The following is a 14238-nucleotide window of genomic DNA, read 5'->3' as shown; positions in this document are numbered from 1 at the left end:
GTAAACAAGAGGGCGCCGCCATATTGTGAGGCCACATCGGGCGAGACTTACAACAACCACACGAAAATAAATGTTGAAAAGTCGATTAAAAGAACAAAATGTACTATACAGAGACAAACTTCTACCGGAAGCAAGAAAACGGTACCTGAAAAAGATGGCCAACCACCCGCACCTATATTTTTGTCTGATTTAACCGCACCCGATCGTCACATTCAGGGTTACGGTCATGAAAAACCTGGAAAAGTCATGGAATTTTAAAACGGCAATTTCCAGGCCTGGAAAGTTTTGGAAAAATAAATAAACCCAGAAAGTTTTGGAAAAGTCATGTTTCACAATTCTATGTACAGTACAATTATGCTTAATCAGGTCCTGAATTTCGGTGTGGGATTGCGCATATATTACCGCAGCTTTCGACTTTAAAATGAGGGAAATTCCTGCAAAACATTTATTCAATATAGCGTGTAGGTTAGATGAATAAATAAATTCACACAACCAGTCATTTGAAAACAGTGTGAGTGATTCAGCTGCACCGCGTCTTCTCTCTTTGACCTTGTCTTCACATCTGCTGCACGCTGAGATACAAGACTTTAGCTCGCGTTTCGGTACAGTTGACAGAATTGTCAGTTGCCTAATCGGTCATTAAGTGCGTTTACATGGACCCTCTTAATGCGATTATAATGAGATTTTGGCGATATTGCGATTATGCTTTACCTCATGTAAACGCAATACTTCGATCTAAATAATACGATTAAGCTCATAATGACTGCGTTTACATGCGCACGAATATTGCGATTATTTCCAATAATCAGAGTAAGGACTTAATCGCATTTTGATGTTTACATGTCAAGAGCAAAGCTCTTACTCCCGTTTACATGCAATTTCCATTATTCTTATTATTCGCTAAGAATTGTGGTTAATTTTTTTCACTGCCATTATTCACATACCCCACTGGACAGCACAAATGATGGACTCAGAGCAGTGTTGGTCGCTGTTTTAATCTATTTACGTCTAATGCATAATGATTTTGTATCGCTGTATTCCACGCTTTTTCGGCGCCATGACAGAAATATGATGGAATTTGTTTGCCTATACGCTGCCGTCGCGTTCTGTTCGTCCATGTTCATTATGCTTGCTGCGATTATGAGCTTAATCGTATTATTTAGATCGAAGTATTGCGTTTACATGAGGTAAAGCATAATCGCAATATCGCCAAAATCTCGTTATAATCGCATTAAGAGGGTCCATGTAAACGCACTCAATCACAGCAAGCATAATCGTATTAACATAGGTGGCGTACACCGATTTTAATCGGAATACACAGGCATGTAAACACCTTAATCACAGTATTGCCGCTCTGACCAAAGTGCGCATGCGCTCGTGACATGAATAACGTGACACGCACCTGTAATAATACGGAGATTAGAAACGATGGAGGGGAAGAAAGCATCGTATTCTGAGGAAAACACAACAAGCTGCCAGCAGTCTCTGTTCCTTACCCTCATCCAGAAACGGCGAGTAGAACGCGACGGCAGCGTACATATTCCATCATATTTCTATGGCGCCGAAAAAGCGTGGAATACAGCCATACAAAATCATTATGCATATTAGACGTAAATAAATTAAAACAGCGACCAACACTGCTCTGAGTCCATCATTTGTGCTGTCCAGTGGGGTATGTGAATAATGTCAGTAAAAAAATTAACCACAATTCTTTGCGAATAATAAGAATAATGGAAATTGCATGTAAATGGAAGTAAGAGCTTTGCTCTTGACATGTAAACATCAAAATGCGATTAAGTCCTTACTCTGATTATTGGAAATAATCGCAATATTCGTGCGCATGTAAACGCACTCAATTGTTGCATCGTCACAGAAATGTATTATTTGCACGTCTTTTTAAGTCTTTCGGTACTCGTGCGCTCCAGAGGCGCTTTACTGTGCGCTGCAGTCACACCCAGAGCGCGCGCTGCGAACAAACAAACACAGCTTGTTGCGCTTAAGTGGCCAAATACACACAAAATAACGTCAAAATGGTTGTCCTGTATCCTCATAAGTATTGTTGGGTTTGTCTTATGTTGCGAACGCATATGTATAAGTATTGGATCCGTGAAACAGGTCTTGTGACAGCAGCCTAATAAAGCTGTGCCGTCTGTCATTAATGTTAATCAAACAACAAAAGACAGAAGAAATCCCTCACTGCTCTTGACTAAATAATGTTTTGTTGAATAACTTTAATATGTTGATTTACAGTTTATTCAATTTCTGTATTCTATTTAAAACATTCATATTACAACTTCCTCGGCGCGTCGCAACAAGTGGCCTCACAAAATGGCGATTTTTCCCATCAGCCACCACGGCGCTAGAGCAGTGACGTCACGCCCCCATCCCCTATTGCGTGCGTACGAGCTAGTCCCCGAAGCGTACCGACAAAAGTTTCGAAATCTTGTGAAAACCCCTAACCAAACGTTCGTTGAGTTCGCTAGAGATAAAGCAAATTTGTTTGATAGATGGTGTGCTGCAAACAAGGTAGACACGTTTGAGCAACTTAAGGAGTTAATATTGTTGGAGGAATTTAAGAATTGTCTGTCGGAGAAAATCGTCGTATATTTAAATGAGCAGAAAGTGTCTTCTCTTTCTGAAGCCGCAGTTTTTTCTGATGAATTTGTACTTACGCACAGAGTATTTTCACCTGTAAAGCGTATTGTTCCTAGTCGAGGGTGTCCTTCTAGAGATACTGCTGTAGTACATAAGAGAGTAGTAAGTGTAGGCACCTCATTGCAAATTGTCCCACTTTGAAGCGCAAATCAGGTAGAAGGGAAAACCCTTCGAAAAGTGTTGTTTTGATCGAGAGCTCAGTTTTGTTACTCGGGCAAAACGAATCTATAAGTTCGTCGGTTGAGTCAACTTTTGAACCATTCATTTACGATGGTATAGTTTCACTGACTGAAGCCAGTTCTGAAATGAAGCACATTCGCATCCTCCGTGATACTGGCGCCGCCCAATCGTTTATCTTGGAAAGTGCGTTGCCATTTTCTGAAAAGTCTAGTTGTGGTTCCAGTGTGTTAGTTCAAGGGATTGATCTTACGGTAATTAAGGTTCCTTTGCATCAAGTGTTTCTGCGATCGGGAATTATTTCAGGGAGTGTTAAACTGGCACTTCGTGCACAATTACCTGTTAAAGATGTGTCACTCATTCTTGGGAATGATTTGGCAGGTGACAAAGTTTTTTTGTCTGCCTGAGGTAATAGATACTCCTGTTGCACCTGATGGTGATGTGTTGTGCGAGGAATTTCCTGATGTGTTTGGCACATGTGTTGTTACTCGATCTCAAGCATGTAAATTTAGAGATACCGTAGATCTCTCAGATTCTTTTCTGAGTGCTGACAATTTTAATAGTATAAAGAAAGGTGAGGATACTGTTGACGAGAAGTGTGTGCACTTCGGTCGATTACCCATTGGTAAACCAATGTTGATTGAAGCTCAGCGTACTGATCAAACCTTAAGTCATTGTATAAAAGCTGCCGTCGAGCTGTCTGATTTGTCCGTGCATCCTGTGGCATACTACTTCGAAGAGGATGTTTTGATGCGTAAGTGGTCTCCACGTCATGCAAAGAGTGACTGGAGTACTGTTTTTCAAGTAATTGTTCCGAAGCCTTACAGACAGCATGTACTGAGTGTAGCTCATGATCACGAACTTTCAGGTCATCTGGGCATTCGCAAAACTTATGATCAGTTGTTGAAACATTTCTTTTGGCCTTCCATGAAGTCGGATGTAGCTAAATTTTGTAAATCTTGTCATGCATGCCAAATTGCTGGTAAACCAAATCAAATACTTCCTCCTGCTCCGTTGAAGCCTATACCTGTATTAGGAGAACCATTTGAACGAATCCTGATTGACTGTGTGGGGCCATTACCTAAAACGAAGTCTGGAAATTCTTATCTCTTAACGTTAATGTGTGCATCCACCAGATTTCCTGAAGCCATACCATTGCGTTCTATTAAAGCTCGTACCATTGTCAAAGCAGTGGTTAAGTTTTGTACTACTTTTGGAATGCCGAAGTACATTCAATCTGACCAAGGTACTAATTTTATGTCTAACGTGTTCGCGAAGGTAATGAAACAGTTAGCTATCAAACATCAAGTATCCAGTGCGTACCACCCTCAATCGCAAGGCACTATCGAACGTTTCCATCAAACTTTAAAGTCAATGCTCAGGACCTTTTGTGTGGAATATGAGAAGGAATGGGATGAGCACATTCCACTCTTGTTATTCGCGGTTCGAAATACTACCCAAGCTTCTCTTGGATTCAGTTCTTCCGAGTTAGTTTTTGGACACACAGTTCGTGGTCCGTTGAAAATTCTGCAAGAACAAATTCTGTCATCCACTCGTATGTCGCCAACTACCAGTGCTTTAGATTGTCAGTTTATTTCGTGAACGCTTGCATTCAGTGTGGAGGTTGGCAAAAAGCTCACTCAGTTCAGTACAAAATCAAATGAAAACCCGCTACGATAAAAAAACCGTCACCCGATCATTTCAGGCAGGAGATAAGGTTCTCGTTTTAATTCCAACGCCAGGTTCGGCGCTCCAAGCAAAATTCGCTGGTCCTTATGGGATAAAAGAGAAACTTGGAGATACGGATTATATAGTTGAAACCCCCGATCGTAGGAGAAAATCACGCGTCTGTCACATTAATATGCTTAAGGCATATGTGTCACGTTCTGATTCTGATGTTCGCAAATCTGTCGCTACTGTTGCACCAGTTACTGTGTCACTGTCAGAATACGCACCCGAGAGTGATGATTTGAGAATGAATAGTGCATCATTTTTATCGGCTCGTTTGCCAAATTCTGAAACCTTGTCGAATTTGTCAGAAAAATTGTTACACTTGTCTGTATCAGCTCAGGTAGATATTTTAAATCTTGTTGAGAAATATCCAACTTTGTTTAATGATTTTCCTTCGGTTACCCATGTGATAAACCACGACATAGATGTCGGATCACATGCCCCAGTTAAGCAGAATGCTTATCGTGTAAACACACGCAAAAGATAGTTAATGAAGCAAGAAACGCAGTACTTGTTAGAGCACAATTTAGCCGTTCCTAGTGTTAGTCCATGGTGTTCCCCATGTCTACTCGTCCCTAAGCCAGATGGGTCCTCCAGATTCTGTACCGATTATCGTAAGGTTAACGCTTTAACAAAAGCTGATTCTTTTCCACTTCCTCGTATGGAAGATTGTGTCGATCGAGTAGGTAATGCTAAGTTCGTAACTAAATTAGATCTACTAAAAGGATATTGGCAGGTGCCACTTACAGATCGAGCATCAGAAATCTCTGCTTTCGCCACTCCCGATGTATTCATGCAGTATCGTGTTATGGCCTTTGGACTTCGAAATGCTGGAGCAATGTTTCAACGGTTAATGTCCATAGTGCTGTCTAATGTGTCTAATTGCGAGGCTTATTTGGACGATGTAGTGTGTTATACTGGTACGTGGGAAGATCATCTTAACACCTTGGATGATGTTTTTAAGTGCTTGAGAAATGCCAATTTGACTTTGAATTTATCAAAGTGTGAATTCGGTTGTGCCACCGTTACATATTTAGGAAAAGAGGTGGGAAATGGTCAAGTTCGTCCTCTTAATTCGAAAGTACAAGCTATTCTTGATTTTCCTGTTCCTATCACCAAGAAGGAACTTCGTCGATTTCTTGGCATGATTGGTTATTACCGATGCTTTTGTAAAAATGTTTCAGTTGTTGCTAGTCCCCTCACTAGACTATTAAGTAAAGCAGTTTCATTTAAGTGGTCTTCAGAATGTCAGTCTGCCTATGAAGCTTTGAAAACCTTACTCTGTAGTGCCCCTGTACTTGCTGCACCTTGTTTTGAGAAAACTTTCTTACTAGAGGTTGATGCTAGCGGTTCCGGTGTAGGTGCCGTTCTTCTTCAGATGGGTGCTGATGGTTTGAATCACCCAATTAGCTTCTTTTCAAAGAAATTTCACAAACACCAAGTTAACTACAGTGCCATAGAGAAAGAAGCTCTCGCTTTAATTCTCGCTTTGCAACATTTTGAGGTCTATGTTGGCTCTAGCTCACAATCTATTACAGTGTATACAGACCACAACCCTCTTGTGTTTTTGCAGCGGATGGCAAATGCAAATCATCGTCTTATGCGTTGGTCTCTAATCTGTCAAAGTTACAATTTGGTGATCTGTCATAAAAAAGGTATTGATAATGTAATTGCTGACGCCCTATCGCGTGTTAATCAGTAAAACCATGGTGTTTTATTTTAAGTGTGGGGGTGTTATGACCTTCAGTCATTTGTCTGTTGTGTTCTTTTTGTGTATGTCTATATTTGTTTTCAGGAAGGCGGTTCCTGGAGTAAATTGGATGGAGGTGGCGATTGGTTCTTATCCTTGTCTGACTTGGATAAAGGATTCCCCTAAAATGCTGATCGAGGCCTCTTGTGCCGTAGTACTTCTCGTCGTTCATGTTGTACCGTAGTGTCGCGCAGTTGTGTGTGTTTCTGCTCCGTTGTTATTTGTTACTTCTGATTGTGAATTGTTAACTGATAACTTATAGATAGCTTTTGAAATAGGTTGTAAGAATTTGTGATAAGGGACGTAGGGGGATAGACGCCATTTTATTTCTGTATAAATGTTTATTATATTGTTTTTGGGGAAAGGGAGTTAGGTAAGTTGTGATTGTATTTTATTTTTCTTTCATTTCGATTTAGGGAAGATAGAGGTTTAATAAGAGTTATTTTTGTTTGTTATTTTGGCCTTGTCTTCCCCTGATGCTAAACCCTTACTTTTTCAAAATAAAAGCTTGTTAATCATTGTTCTCTCTGGCATAAGACTCTCCTTTCCCTTTCTGCTGCGACCGACCCCTAGACGGTCGTAACAAGGGTTAATAAAGGCCTACTGAAGCGAAAGGATGCATTTGTGCAAGAATAATATCCATATCTATAAAAAAAAAAAAATATCCGTCATTCGCACGTTCATGAAAGAGTGGCATTTCAGTGGATGACGTAGGATGTAAGTGTAGCGTAGGCTCTGGTGAGAATATACTAGTTTCTCGAGAAACAAGTTTTGTTTACAGCAAAGGAAAACAAGTCTCTTCTTATATCAAAATCCTACAACTTTTTTCGTTACAAATCCTCGTTTTGTACTTCTAATTCGTGACCGGTGTTTTGTTTTGCTCTCTTCTCTGTGCTTCTGTGTTCGTCACTTCTCATCCACTGGAACACCACTCTAGTGAATGCGCACAACAGTTAGCAAAAGCTAGAGATTACGGTTTATAAAGTTTTAAATATGGATAATTTCATCACAGACATTGTATGCAAATGAGCAAAGGGTCTTTTCTTCAATTTCTTGCACAGACCGATCGTTTCGTGTCTAAAGACCTCAATGTATCATCACGCCATTTTTGGGTGAACTATCCCTTTAATGCGAATAACGGGAGATGGAAATGCATTATAAATTCCTCCATGCCCTTCAAAAAAGTCATGTGACTTTGCACTATGGGACAGCAAAATCTGACTAACCAACAGACCAATCTTGTTCCACAGCATCTGAAATGTCGTTATGGTCATTATGAAATGCTCGAGCAAAGTCTGTCGTCAAGGTATTTATGTATAATTGCCTTCCAAAACTTACAAGACTGTGTTCCCAAACAGCAGGCATCTACCTCTGAAAGCAATGACTGCATTTATTTTGCTTCATCTGCTTGCTCTGAGGCACGAGACATTTATATATGAAAATTATTATATTCAGTGGCTTCTCCTTCTTTTCTTAGTGATTTATAGTGCCAGTTTATCAGGAAGTGACGATTTTGTACTTTTTGACTCATTGGATGGAAACGGTGCTTGTTTGCAAATGTTTTATGTGATATTCCTATGTGCGCATGAGTTAAATTCGCAACGGCTACAGTCTCAACATCAGAAACTGTTCAAAATATTATTTTTCACTCACACTCTTGGAAATAAAGGTATGAAAGCTGTCACTAGATCAGTTGCTTTTACCTAAAGGGTCCATATTGGTATCTACATATTAGTACCTAAAATGTACATATTGTTACCTAAAAGGTACAAAAGTGTACCTTTTGAAAAGGCAGTGCCCCAGTGACAGCTTTCATACTGTTTTATTTTTCTTCTGAGAGTTCAGCCTCTTGTAGTAATTTTACAACCTAATGATGAATGATCAAACTAGTTTGCGACTAGTTTCTAGTCCCACCCTGACATGACTCAGAGCTAAAAAATGCCTGTTTATATGCAAGTAAATTGCTTTTGCCCAGCACTCTTGCACAACTAAATTGTGAAATGTCCCTTTTCTGCTTCACTACTTGTGTTAGGATCAGGAGTGAGCATATCTCAGGTACCCTTTTATCCTCAAAGTTGAGCCCTGTCGATTTCCATAGAAATGTTCAAGAAGATTTATGATTATAATACACTCTTCTACATTACCCGGGACAGTTATCATAGGTCTTAAGAGAGTGAAATTAACTCTGTTCTTTAATTTTCCCCTTTATTAGAATCATGGTGATCTAGTATCTCACAGGTTTGATACTAATGAAGTACCTATGGAAAGCAATGACTTAAACCCAAGCAGAGATAAAGGATGAGAAGTCATAGTTTGAGAGGATTTTCACATTCTTCATCACTCTAACAAAAAGTTCAAACCAAAGCTCATGAAGACTAAAATAGCTAGCTTGTGCTGCCTTACTTCTTGTGAATGTGTGAAACAGCAATTATTTTAACAGTGCCATCAGAAACACAAAAGCATTTCTGCACTGCTGTTTTCCTTGAGAGCCGTCCATCATGATACTCATCACAATTTGCTCCATCTCGAAGCGCTAGGCTGTTAATCTAAAAGCAGACAGGCAAAGCTGGCGATGTCTGCAAAAGCGCTGCAAATCGCTTTAATACGCCAACAAGCCATTGTAATAGCAGAAAACAACATTCCAGTCTGTTCCTAATTTTCAAAAAGAAACCGTTCAAAGACAATACTCAAACTCAACATAACACAGATGTAGCTGTCAATGAAAAGTTTTAAGAAATTCTCTCCTTTCTGTGATAATCACTTCTTGAAATGCACAAAGGATACTTGTATCCGTTTGTTTGAAATTATACAGTCATACTTATAAGCCTACACGTATGGCATATGTCATCTACTATTCACATGATGCTATAGCAAACATAACAGGGAACAGAAACATATCTACACAACCTTGTCCATATCTTAATGAAACAATATTTTAATGTCAACGTAAAATAGTTACACTATTCCAGCTTGATTTGCAGAGACAATAGACAACTTTGGCTCTATACTCAACCAATGGAGTCGGGTTGGAAGCACGATTATCCAATGACAATACTGTCCATTATTGGTCATTATTCTGTTTGGTGACTTTAGTGGCGTGGATATTACACACTTCAGATTTAATACTAGTAGTGGATGAAGCTAACCAGAGCTGAGCACTACAGCAGTATGCTGCCTTAAGCAAGCTATCATACTTAATATGATGTGCCAGTAAGCCGTGAGAGCCCTCTCTCTGAATAATACCATCAGGCAGGGTTATCAACTTTCACCAGTGGACCTACCATTACATGCAGTGACACTGCTCTACAACACTCGAGTTTGATATCTCTCTTTTGGCTGGGTTTATTGGGTTTCTCATGATGAAATGTTGGATTTGTGTACGCTCAATCAGCTCAGATGTACAGAGGATGACAGCCAGATGAGATGAGATTGGTGTTGTTTGTTCAGTGTTTGAATAAAACATCTCTTTTTTTCCCTGAAATCTTGTTTGTTCCTTTCACATCTGTCTGGGAGGCTAGTATTATTGATTTTTTTCTAATTCAGATATATGCAGATGTTATGCTTAGCCATGCAAAATTCAAGAAGGACAAGAGAACATAATGACTGGAACATGATACAGTTGGAGAACTGCAATGTGAAAATAAATTAATAAATACAATCAGGTGACAGAACACTAATTGGCACTAATGAACGAATCATTTTCATTCACTTACATAAACAAACTCACATTTTTTGGTTGGACATAATGGATGAATACGCCCTTTACTGAATGAGTCTGTGCTTTGAGTCTGAACAATATTAGGAGAAAATCATGTTTTTTTATCCTGCGTTCCAATTAATAGCAATGAAATTGCAGTTGGGTTATTTTGATTAAATAATAATAACAAAAAATACAGCTAATTAACACAATAATACACAATAAAAACATGTAACACAATAAAATAAAATAAAAACATGATTTATGAAATGAATAAAACCAGAGTTATCTGTTTTTGCAAATAAACTCTTCATATCATTTTCATGAACAAGTAAAACAAAATAAACAAACTAAATGAAGAAACTAAGTGAAAACTAGAACATCACAAACCACACAATTAAAATGATAGGGATGCTATTTTGATTTTTTTTTTTCATTTTCAGTAAGTGAAGTAAGCTGAAATAAAATAAAATATAAAGATTACATGAAAAACTTAAACTTAAAAACTACAAATTAAAAAAAAAATTTGAAATGAAAATGAAAATGGCAACTACTAAAAATGTGTTTAAGTTGAAGTACTAAAATGACTTAACTAAATCTTAAATAAAAATAAATTAGAGCTAAATAGAAATGATAAAAAACTGAAACTAAAAAAAAATAAAAGGACATAAAATTACTAAATATTCAACTGAAATTAAACTGAAAATATAAAAATACAACTAAATTAAAATATTAATATAATAATACTAAAGAATGTTATAAATAAACTCTTCTAAAAGAGTAAAAACTCTCTAACTCTAACAGTGCTGTAACTTGCTTGGGATGCGTACGCATCTGGAATTTCATAGTATAGAGAATGAGGATTACGTCACAGTCTTTTCACTCTGCGTTGCATTTCGGGAAGGCGCCGCCATATTAGCAGGATACGCTATCCGTTGCCATGGTTACTTCGACAGCGAGACCAAGAGAAATAGCAACAGGGAGAGAGATCAGATTAATTTAATAATTCAATTTTTGAGATACTGCGCAGTTTTGTTGGAAGAAATGGAGAAGGAAAAAGAGAAAGGAAAGGGGTTATATCGGGAGAAACTAAACAACACCGCTAAACAGCGTTATTTAGAGAAACTGCTTGACATTAATAACATCGACCCGTACGACCTGCCAGTTACAGAATGGATGAAAAACCCAGAAACACTACCACCTCTCACATACCCTGACATCGTCAATTACCTGGTTTATGGCATTAGTGCCTACACAATGCAAGAGTTTAGAAACTTTAAATCATTAGAAGCTTATCAACAATTCTGCTGCGGCTGGGTGCAAGACTTACAAACCCACAAACCTGTAAACTGCGAGAGCTCAGTCATACTTGCCAAGGTTGCACTCCACTTTTATTATGCTTTTTAAAGTTCTAATGCTTATTATTGTAAAAAAAAAAAAAAACTGCTAACTGAATCATAGACTGGTTACTGTGTTGGGTGATGGGAGCTTGTACATATGGATGATTCTGTAATTGCAGGTACATTTGGTGTCCAAAGTCAAACAAACTATTAAAATAATAAAACAATTATTTGAAAAAAAGTTATGTTTTATTATTTTAATAGTTTGTTATTCATTGTCATTCAAGCCATCCGGCGTCTTCTAGTCACATCAGCAACATGCTCTCCTTCATGCCTTTTCCATGTTGGAAACTTGAAAAACCTAATAAAATTGTGGATTTTGTCTCCACGAAGGTCGTGTGACCTGCTATGGCAGTTTTTCACACAACAGCAGTTTCCAGGCATCGCGAAAACAAAATCAACAGAACTCGACAGCAACAAACAACCAACCATAGACTGTAAACAAACAACGGAATCCTACTAAGATGGCGGCAGCGTATAAGTTACGTCACATTCTCATTCTCTATAGATTTATAAATAAATCTATAAAAATCTATCTTTTGTTTTAAAACGGCGGCTGGAATACACTACACGACTTTTAAAATCTGAAAAGATTTTTAAAACACTAGGCATCATACACTTACCGACTTTGTAAATAGTGACAAAGGAAAACTGGGCATCATACACAACGCAACTGAAAATCATACACTACCAGACTTTAAAGTTGTTCCGATCACAACAAACTCACGCAGAAACGTGCGCCTTGTTGCTAGGAGACGCATGACAAATGAAAACATACGTGTTCTAAAATCGGCTGAAAATATCAAACATGTTTGATATCCTCCGACTGGATGGAATCAAAGTCTGAAGCTAAAAAATCGGAGTCTGTGACCATCATACACCACGCGATTTTCTGTGGAATCTGTCAGCTGTAATCTGCAGACTGGCTCCGACTTTCCTCAACTAGCATCAACTTGTTCAGACTGTAAAATCGGGGGGAAATTGGGGCAAAAATCGTGTAGTGTACTCCAGGCTTTAGAATGAAACCGATCCCCGTTTCCACTGGTGTTTCCACGGTGTTTCAGAAACGATCTCTGTTTACACTACACAACCGAAAACGCATGTCACGTGACCATTCATACAGGTACAACCATAGATATGTATAGGTAGTTCCCTATTATTTAGATGGCGGACGCGTCTGCGTGCTTGAAGCGGTGGAATGGGGAATCTACCCGTACATATCTATGGGTACAATACAGAGCATTCTGTTATTGTTTACACGGTCATCAAGGATACGCAGAGAGAATGTGGGCAGCCACGCCATCGTTTTCAAAAGCCTCCGTTTTGGTCCATTTACACTGAAACGCTACCCCGGAGTTTTCAAACTAAAACGAGGTCTGCAGCGTTTTCAAAAGTCTCTACGTTTTCGACCTCGAAAACGCTGGAGTAGTGTAAACGATAGGCGTATCCGTAGCAAAAGTTATGCGTTTTAAAAACAAAAACGCACTAGTGTAAACAGGGCCTAAGACATGTATAAGTCGTGAAAGATGAATCAACTGAATAAACGATTCAATGACTCATTCTAACTTGTCATCACAGATTGGTGACCTGCAGAAAGGGTTACTGAATGAATCAGTGAACAACTCTGAACAAATCTTTTCGGTGAATGGCTTCAAAAGTCGCTGAGATGAATCAAAATCCCCACCACTACAGAACACTCTTAATCCAGATTTATTTGATATCCATTTCTGATGAATTTTTACCCCATGGTACTGATTTGCGTCTGGTGGGTTAGTACAGTTGAATCATTTTAGCGATTAGTCCCTCAACTTAATCACAGCTCATCATTACTCAAGCTCAGAGGGCTGCATCGCATGTACTGAGCTGGCTTATGCCAACGCCGTGGTTTTAGTACAATGACCTGTTGCTGGAGTTCAGCCCTTTACTACATTACCCACGGACTACTGCATCGCCTGTTTAGAAAAGACTCCCAGTATTGCCATGGCAATGGGCCAGGGGATAACAGATGGTGGGAGCGTGTGCTCAGTGGCAGTTAAAGAGGGAGCGCTGATAGTAAGGGGGGAAAGTGGGTCAGGATCAGCCACAGCAGGACCAGACAACGCTTAACACCAGACAGGCCACACACACACACACACACACATACAATGATCTTCAATAATTCCTTCTAATTAGAGCTGCAAATGGAAGAATGCATTCATATTTCACAGGGATTTAAAATATGCAAGTCCTCTTTTCATTATTCAAAAAGTCAAGAACTTTCTACATGACATTTCACATCTATATTACATTTAGTTATGTTCTTTGCAATTATTTTCATACTAAAGTGAGTTCTGATACACATTATGTTAACTGACATGCAGAAAAAATGATTTCTCAAGTGTTGCAAGAAAAAACCTGCACACTCTTCACATTTTTCACACACGTCAAATTTCTGATGCTGTTAATCATTTTAGAAATCAGCTGAGATTGTTGTTAATGAAGCTCACCAGCTGCTAAACATCCTGCTGTTTCCTTAGCTGTGCTTCTTTCTATATCAAGATGACATGAAGTCAAGATGACATGAAACCAGTTTCTGTGGTTGTTACTGACAACAGTTCAGAAATCATATTCAAGTTTCACCCCGGTGACGTTCTATTTTGGGAAATGAGAGACTGCATTGTCCAAAACAATATAGATGCAGCAATCCAAACTAAATTATGCATAATTCGTTGGCTTCATAGACAAATCTGACAATTGTCCATCCAAAAGTGTCATGCAAATGTACAAATATGTTTGTACTATGGCACCATCTTTGCAACAAAACACATATCTCAAAGGCTTGTTCAAAC

At 38.7% G+C, this 14238-nt stretch overlaps 1 protein-coding gene across 5 annotated transcripts in view; it reads right to left on the bottom strand.

The window, feature by feature from the left end:
- Window positions 1–14238, bottom strand: part of nectin1a (nectin cell adhesion molecule 1a) — a 36765-nt gene that overhangs the window by 20041 nt on the left and 2486 nt on the right. The window contains exon 1 of one of the 5 annotated variants that reach the window (XM_058759273.1): window positions 3172–3266. The exons of 2 other annotated variants lie outside the window; for them this stretch is intronic. In XM_058759273.1, the coding sequence (XP_058615256.1) occupies window positions 3172–3193 (22 nt within the window). In that variant the 5' untranslated portion in view covers window positions 3194–3266. Of the gene's footprint in view, window positions 1–944; window positions 961–1402; window positions 1445–3171; window positions 3267–14238 lie in introns of those variants that run through there. 2 more of the 5 variants (XM_058759275.1, XM_058759276.1) reach the window with 2 other exon arrangements.

The sequence above is a fragment of the Onychostoma macrolepis genome, chromosome 21 (genome assembly GCF_012432095.1).
Source record: "Onychostoma macrolepis isolate SWU-2019 chromosome 21, ASM1243209v1, whole genome shotgun sequence".
In the NCBI taxonomy this organism is placed as follows: Eukaryota; Metazoa; Chordata; class Actinopteri; order Cypriniformes; family Cyprinidae; genus Onychostoma; species Onychostoma macrolepis.
The sequence above is the reverse complement of the archived record's forward strand: the minus strand, read 5'-3'. Positions and strand labels throughout refer to the sequence as shown.